The following is a 7,749-nucleotide window of genomic DNA, read 5'->3' as shown; positions in this document are numbered from 1 at the left end:
CAAAGAATGGCTGCTTCTTATCCCAAATTTCGTTGCGTAGCATGACAAGATATCATTTTTGGTGTGTATCAAACAGTCACAGCATCTTGCCCACATGAATAAACAGGTAGGAATTGATGTGTAACAGACTCGGTGTCTTGTGCTGAGACACGAGTAAAGCTGCTCAGATTGCTTTCAAGATGAGATTTATTCATTTGTGTGACGCAAAATACTAGGTGTGTTTTTGCAAAATGCTAGAAATAAATATGAATGCATGGAAAGATTAAAGGTGTCATTTTTGTTTAACGCAAAGATGATAAGTGTGCGTCACTAACTTAGAAGTCTCCAGATAGAAAGTACTACTTGTTAAGCCAATTGAGAGTTCTCCATAAAAAGTACTTTTTCGAAAAAAAGTATTTTCAAGCTGTTATTTGTGTATCAAATATTGCCCCGTTACAGTGTCGAGTCAGGATTAGCATAAACGTCACAGCTTAAGAATTAGAGTATGATTTAGCTAACAGCAAGTCTTTTTTATAGATATTCAGAGGCTCAATCGATCCCTTGATGCGAAAAGGCAAGAATAGCTTTAATATTGGTGACGCAAAAGAAGTCAAGTGTGCACTTGCTCAATTGGTCAGCTCGTCGATGTACAAGCGCTTGATGGTCATGTCTATTTGTTAAAGAAAAAATTACTGAGGTATTGTCACAACTGTGGCAATCATTTTGACTCGTAACGCAATCTTGCATCTTGTCAAATCGTGCACCTCACACGCCATATCGACAAAATTCGTTGCCTAGGCTTTGATGCTAGTTTTAAATTTAAATAACGAAATCACTCGAAAGACATTTGTAGAATCACGATTATTATACAAAGCAAGCCTCAATTCAAAATAAAAGTTGGGAATACGCCAGCTATTATTTGCACAGTAGCGCCATTACACTTGCAAACAAGACTAAGAAAGTTATCTCCATCGTAAATCCTCATTGCTTTCGATGATTTTGTCTTCCATGATCAAAACATGATGAGGCCAAACAGTGCAATCCAATTTCTCGTTGTCAAAAAGCACTAATTCGATTTGGAGACGATATCACTATGTTTTTCACAATACTTGCGAAAAATCAAGTACCAAAGTGTTTGCCACGGATTGTCGAAAATCGTTTTCTTGGGAGCACTTGATCTAGGAATGGTATCATGCTCTTCCCTAAAAATTTTCAATAACTGAACTGTCTGGTCGAACGTTAGACCTTCGAGAAGCTTCCAGATATTGTCAGAATGGGCATTTTTTGCAGCTTTTTCGATTGCAGCATGAATATTGCTAGCAATTTTAAGTTCACCTTCATGATTGTTGTCCAGCGGTTCGGTTACACTTTTCTCTTTGTGGTTCATCAACAAGTCTAGCTTGAATACGCTCGCGTCCAGCTCTATAGGTGTTAAAATGAGCTGAGCAGCTTCGGCAGCTTGAGCGCCTTTGAGCTCGTCGGTGGCGGGAATGCTTTTCTCGAATTGGGCGGCTATAGGAGCTAGGGTAGCTTGCGCGGCTGTAAGATCTTCGTAGACGCGAAAGGTCGTCGGATCCTGGGCAGCTTGAGCGCCTTGAAGCTCTTTGGTGGCATGAATGCTTTTCTTGGATTGGGCGGTACTAGGAGCTAGGGCGGCTTGGGCAGCTGCAAGCTCTTGGTAGGCGCGAGTAGTCTTCTTATATTGAGCAGTAATTGAAGCCAAGGCGACTTGAGCGTCTTGTAAAGCTTTGACAACAATAGTTTCGTGAGCCTTTGCAGTGACGCGAGCACTTTCAGCTTTGGCTTCGACTCGATTCAATTCATCTGAGATTAGATTAATTCCCGACTGGAAGTACCGGACTAGATTTCTACTGAAAGCTTCTTTGGCAAGGTGTGTGGCATAAGCTACGTAGGAGGTCTCATAATCATGGAGGGCTTCTTCAGCTTTGATAGCATCGCGATGTTGTTGGGCGCGGGTGCGAGCAGTGCTGGCTTCCGTCATAGAGATGGCGGCTTTTTCAGTTAAAATCCTTTCGTTTTCTTGGTCAGCTTTTAAAGTGCTAGAGGCCATTTTGGCCAAGCTGAGTACTCTAGATATTTCACGTAATTCATCTCGGGGACGTTGGTTAGCTTTATTGGCTATGCTGCGGGCAGTAGCGTAAGCTTTGTAGGCAATCTGATAATCTATGATGAATCTGTAATTTCTTGCAACAGCGTTGGCGAAATTTTTGTGGAAGATTTCGAGCTTTTGGTCTCTTAGAGCGGCAGGAGAACCTAAATATTCTCCTTTCATAATAATGTCACTTAACCCATCCAAATTGATACTGTTTTTCTCAGCCTTGTTTAATGACGAAAGTTCCTCAATGACGCTTTCACCTGCCTCCTTTAAAATGTCGGAAAGGTTCATGCGTTCTTCACCAGCCGCAGGGGTTGCCAATTGATCACCGCTCCCTTTAAGAGACCGTCTGGACAAAGTCTCGGCATCCGTCTCACCAGTTTGCAACACGTCATGAGTTTGCACATTCAAAGACTTAATTAAGACGGATGCAGCACTTGTGCGGGTGTTGGTTGCAATGAGGAGAGCAGTGGCTACGTAGAATGCGCCGCGCATGATAGGGGGTATGTTTTGCTGAAAAGTTTTAGCTTGTTAATTTATGGCTAACAGTCTGTGTTCCTACATAAGTTAATATCCTCTATATGTGTCTTCTGCTTAATCCGATAGTGTTTTCAGAAAAAGTGAAAAAGTACTCTCTCAAAATTATTCACTTCTGTACAAGAAAAGGTTAGAAAATACCTGAGTGGAAGAAAACAATGTAATATTGTACCCCGTTGAAACCTCAGTGGAAGAAAGCGATGTAATTATCTTACCTCGTTGCAACTTTCATCAAATTATTACATCATGGTCAAAACACTTAATTAAAAGGTAAAAAGCTCGAATGTCACCGTGATCGCCACTATCTTATGTTTGAGCAGTTGTGTTGTCTAAACGCTTTGGGTCAAGTGCCCCACTCCATAGTTTATAAGATTGTAACATTTCAAATCATACATTGTTGTAGCCACAAAAATACACAAAAATGAACAAACTTTTGTGACGAAAAATTGCAAATGGTCACAGACACGCATTCGGGTTTTATGAAATAGACGAGCTATATTCTTGCTAGCAACAATAAATTTTGCAAAATTATGGTTAATTGATCGTACTCACTCACTGCACTCACTGCATATGCGCCATATTACTGCGTACATTGCTGATAAAGACGAAAGCTTTTTTCGATGAAAGTTATCTCAGCCTTGCGTATTTTGAAAAATATACATTACGCGTCGCGTACAGATATTCACTCTCAATTTGATTAAATTCTAACACAGATTCTCGTACTGTGTGGATTCAATAAACTTGGTGCTGTGTAGCGACCCTAAGCGTGCGCCACAGCGCGATCCAAGACTTGAGTGCAATCTGACTTGTATCACAGGGTTGATTTAGAAAGATCATACGCGCGAATATGACCGAAAAACACTATCAAAAGACTTAAGACTATAATTTAGTTTCTTGATTTTTGTCAGAATTATATAAGGAAGGTTACACATTTGTAGGCGATCGGTAGAAAGCTCGCAATTCAATGTCTGACGAATATCAACGGCTGAATATATCTGGCACTGAACGTTAAGCACGTTCTGTAGTTTGCTCGTAGAAGGCTCGCCATATCCACCTCACCATCTCAAGTGACTGATTAATTTCAGAGCAAACTGCCTCAAATGCATCAATATCTGCGCATCAACGTGGACGACCTTGTATGAATAGGATGATATCTGTGTAAGTATTGATTTTTCGGAATCAATCAGCTGTCAGGTTTGTTAGTTACATTCATAATAGTAATGCAAATTATGACATGGGACTATCAGGGTAGTCCCTCAAATCTGATACGTTTGTTTTATCTGATCTATTTGCTGGGCCCACCACGTCCGTGTGGACCACATCAAGTAGACACAATGTTTTGGCTATCAATTGAGATGGAACTGATCCAGTGTCTGCTTGCCATTCATGCATCCACCACAAAATACTGCTACGTTGCTGGTGTACTTATTGTTGCTTTTTGTGTTCTTGTTAGAGCAACTAAATTTGGGTGACCTAATTGAGCGTGCCATAACTCCCACTGGCCTCCAAACTTTGTGTAATCCACGTAAAAGTTGATAGGCCTTGCCAAATTTCTTGCCAGGAGCTATTACTTCTGAGCTTTCAAAATAGTGCACAATGCTCCTTGAAATTAAATGTGCAGGCCGTGAGCAGCAAGACCTCCAACTGACAACTAGCCCTGCATCATTCAAATTGATTTGTGACCAACATCTTCCAGGCAAACCGAACCCGTTCCAACTACGCGCAGCCTCTTAACATCCGCAATTGTCACTTCAATTTTCTCATTCACGACAACATGTTCGCTCAGGTCTTCACAATGCGGGGTCAAAGGTGAAGTAGCTCCACTGTCGATCAATTAAGTCGTGGGTCGGTGCTCTCCAATCGCGAAGACCCCGTCTTCATCGCTTACATTATGGTTATCTGGGCAGTCCTGTTTCAGGTGTTCGATTTGACCGCACTCGCAACACTTGCCCTCAAATCCATAGCCTCTCTTTCCGCCATTGTTCTTGTGACCGTTGTATCCAGCCATGAACTTCCTTTGTTTGTTTCTTGGGTCGTATGAAGCGGCTTTCATCGCACGCTTCGTGATTTTTGTCCTGATACTAGAATTCCTTCAATGTTTCGCTTTTACCTCATTAAGCATGATGCTTTTCAAATTTTTAATGATTGATGAGATTAACTCGTACTCAGCCGGCAAGCTGCTAAGTAAAATCACTAGCTGCCGAGCATCATCAAGTGGGTCCCACGTGCCTGTAAACCCACAATAAGCTCTTCAAAAATATCAAAATGCTTTGCCATGGTCGCCCCATCGTCCGTGAAAACGACGGGTAATTGACACATGGTTGTGCATCGTGGTCTAATTGTAGAATTCCCGTAGGGTGTTCCAAGCCTGCACCGCCGTTGCTGCTGAGCGAATCTTTGTATGATGCTCAATAGCAGCGCCTTGTGCGATCAGGCTGAGCGTCTTCATGTCGAACTCACCCTTCGATGATCTCTGCCTCTGGTTTGACCGTTTACACATCCGCTAGTAGCCCCTTCCTTGTCAGCGTCATACGCATAGGAAACTCCCAGAGAAAATAGTTGTTACTTCCAAGGATTACTTCAGTACACTTAGCAGACCTAGGTGAGGCTTGAGATTCTTCTGTGGCTGTTAACTTGTTAAAATAGTGCGTCGAGTAGACGGAAATTTGTGGAGTGAAGATATCTATTTTATTTAGGTGCCTAATTCGCTACTTTGTGCTACGTCTCAGCCTACCCTTCTAGACCCTTCAAGAAGCTTCTTGGTGACATCATATGATGACGGCACACCCTTATCGTAAACATAGCCTGTAATCATTTAACGCCTCCAATCTTGTCCTTAAGCAATCAGTGGCGTGATCATGTAAGTGCAACTTCAACAGTCTTCAAACAGATTGTGCTAATTGTGAGCATTTCTGAAGCGATCAAGGCACCGGCAAACCGCATGCTCGTACCACATGATTCTGGATCGTATACAATGCTGGCCGGCTAGTCGGATCAAGCGCCACACACAACATTTTATACACATGTCCGTGGAGCGAATTATTGTTGCAAGTTTCCATTAGAATGAAAGAGAAATAAGCTTTGCTCAATTGTAAGTTATATTGTACACGGAAGACCATACGAAGTAGGTATATATTAGCTCTAAAATTTAAATCATTAAGAGCTTTTCCGGTAAAAAAGTGAGAATAGTTCATAATTAAGGCTCTTAATATTAAAAATCACAACGCATTAATTAAATATTGTAGTGATGTGACCATAATCTACACAAAAAATGCAAAAAACGAGATACCAAAGTGCAAGCCACGGGGTGTCAGCTTAATCGCTGAATAGTCTTTGAAGGATACAGCCGCTCACTGTTGAGTACATAGATTGTTAAAATGTTTGGCCTAACGTCAGATCATCAAAATTATTAACAACACTGCCACGAAGGGCATTTTCAGCAGCTTCCTCGATAGCATCATGAATGCTGTAAATGCTGTTTAATTTTCCCTGCAAAATTTGCCAAACGGGTGAAGAGATTCCTTTTAATGGTAACAAGTTAAGTATAGCTTCCCAGGCCCTCGACTGGTATTAGAAGCGCGTGCGGTCTTGGTTGTAACGCGTTCAATAGCAGCAATTCAGGTGTATCGGAAGGATCAAATGAGAATCAATTTGCAAATTTTATGATACCAAAATATATGTACGTGATTGGGCAAAGTCGTTAGCTTGTTCATGTTTATACAATAGATATATTGCGGTGTAATTTTTTTCACTGTACCACCCCAACTAATCAAATATCATCCACGTCGTTTCGGTAAGCTTTGTGAGCTACATGGGCATGACATGGCTTACACAGTGTACCTTTCAGCTTGATCAATTATTTTGATTGCCTGTGTGACATTTTTTGCATAAAGAGTGTTGATTGAAATTTTGCTCTTATGGCGATGGAAGAACCCGTCTAATTTCCTATCATAATCATGATATCCACTATTTTTATCGTCTTAAATGGCAACAAAGCCTTAACTGCACTTCTACGGGCCTGCTTAATCACTATAGCTAAGTGAAGCGTTGTCCATCAGCCGCAGAGCGTGCCAGCTGATTTCACAACGTCTCTATATTTGTATCACCGCTTATTTATATGTCATGATCTTGGACATTCAAGGCTTAATAACGTAGTTGTGCGGGTGCTTATCGCGACGAGGAAAGCAGTGGCCATGTGAAGTCAACCGCGCACGACGAGAGTGGGAGTTGGTGTAATTTACCGGTCTCCTTTTCGAGGTAATTAGGATCTGTATTTATGACGCTACGATGGTTAAGGCGAATAGATATATAATATAACACCCAGTTGAGCGTCGCTTGTTATCGTGGTTTTATACCATATAAACCAGCGTGATGTTTAAAAAACCCAAATCATTCGGTGTCCAATGGACAGCACACGATCTTTTCTTGCTTCAGATTTATCAGATTATTTTGCATGCACCACCAACTCTGCAGTGTAATAGTGCAGACTTCTATTCTTTTATTCGTTATATCTCGTCAAACTCAAAAAACTGTTTTGAAGTATTTGCTTGTAATCGTTATAATTTCGAGTTTGAGCCTAGTGCCCCACTCGTCAGTCTTGTGTTACATTCTCGTCGTCGTCAAATGACTTTGTTGCATCCGCAAGCGCTCAGTAAAGTAGTGCGCAATAACGTATTCTTTTTCTCGCTTTAGTTTCAAACGTATCGCATTCGCTCGAGCACAAGTGAGAGTTATCAAAAAGTAAAGAGTTTCTTTCAGTGTGTGATGCCTATCATGCAGCACAATGATTGGATGCCATTGTTTTCTGTTGACTACGTAGTTTGTTTGCCAGAACATCATAGGACGCGTAAGTTTAACAGTGCCTCAGCAGAAGTTTACATTGTGGGCTACCAGATATCTGCTTTTACTACAAATGGGGTCACAGAAACTCGTGATTCTGTCTTTTTACAAGGTCTTGAACGGCTCAGACATTCTTCTAACCTGAAATGCATACGCTACATCCAAAATTTAGGATCACGCAAAAGTGATTAGGTCTTTTCACCCGGTGCAAAATATCAAACACATAAGACGTACTGCGTAATGTGCGAAAGCGATAGAAAATGTCACGTCGAGGCTCT

At 41.3% G+C, this 7,749-nt stretch overlaps 3 protein-coding genes across 3 annotated transcripts; 2 read left to right on the top strand and 1 right to left on the bottom strand.

Annotated features, from left to right (window-relative positions):
- Positions 1-94: 94 nt before the first annotated feature.
- On the top strand, positions 95-660 carry PHALS_08490 (uncharacterized protein; the record flags this gene model as incomplete). Its single annotated transcript, XM_024723845.1, has 2 exons — positions 95-106; positions 517-660. The coding sequence occupies 2 exons, from the start codon at positions 95-97 to the stop codon at positions 658-660; spliced, it is 156 nt and encodes a 51-aa protein (XP_024574781.1).
- Positions 661-1,045: 385 nt separating this feature from the next.
- PHALS_08489 (uncharacterized protein) lies at positions 1,046-2,590 on the bottom strand (the record flags this gene model as incomplete). The annotated part of the gene is made up of 1 exon (XM_024723844.1): positions 1,046-2,590. The coding sequence occupies one exon, from the start codon at positions 2,588-2,590 to the stop codon at positions 1,046-1,048; it is 1,545 nt and encodes a 514-aa protein (XP_024574780.1).
- Positions 2,591-7,405: 4,815 nt separating this feature from the next.
- On the top strand, positions 7,406-7,663 carry PHALS_08488 (uncharacterized protein; the record flags this gene model as incomplete). The annotated part of the gene is made up of 2 exons (XM_024723843.1): positions 7,406-7,583; positions 7,644-7,663. 2 exons carry the CDS (start codon positions 7,406-7,408, stop codon positions 7,661-7,663), a joined length of 198 nt encoding a protein of 65 aa, XP_024574779.1.
- Positions 7,664-7,749: the final 86 nt, after the last annotated feature.

Source organism: Plasmopara halstedii, assembly GCF_900000015.1.
Source record: "Plasmopara halstedii genome assembly, contig: Scaffold_322, whole genome shotgun sequence".
Classification (NCBI taxonomy): Eukaryota; Oomycota; class Peronosporomycetes; order Peronosporales; family Peronosporaceae; genus Plasmopara; species Plasmopara halstedii.
This window is presented reverse-complemented; position numbering and strand designations above follow the sequence as displayed.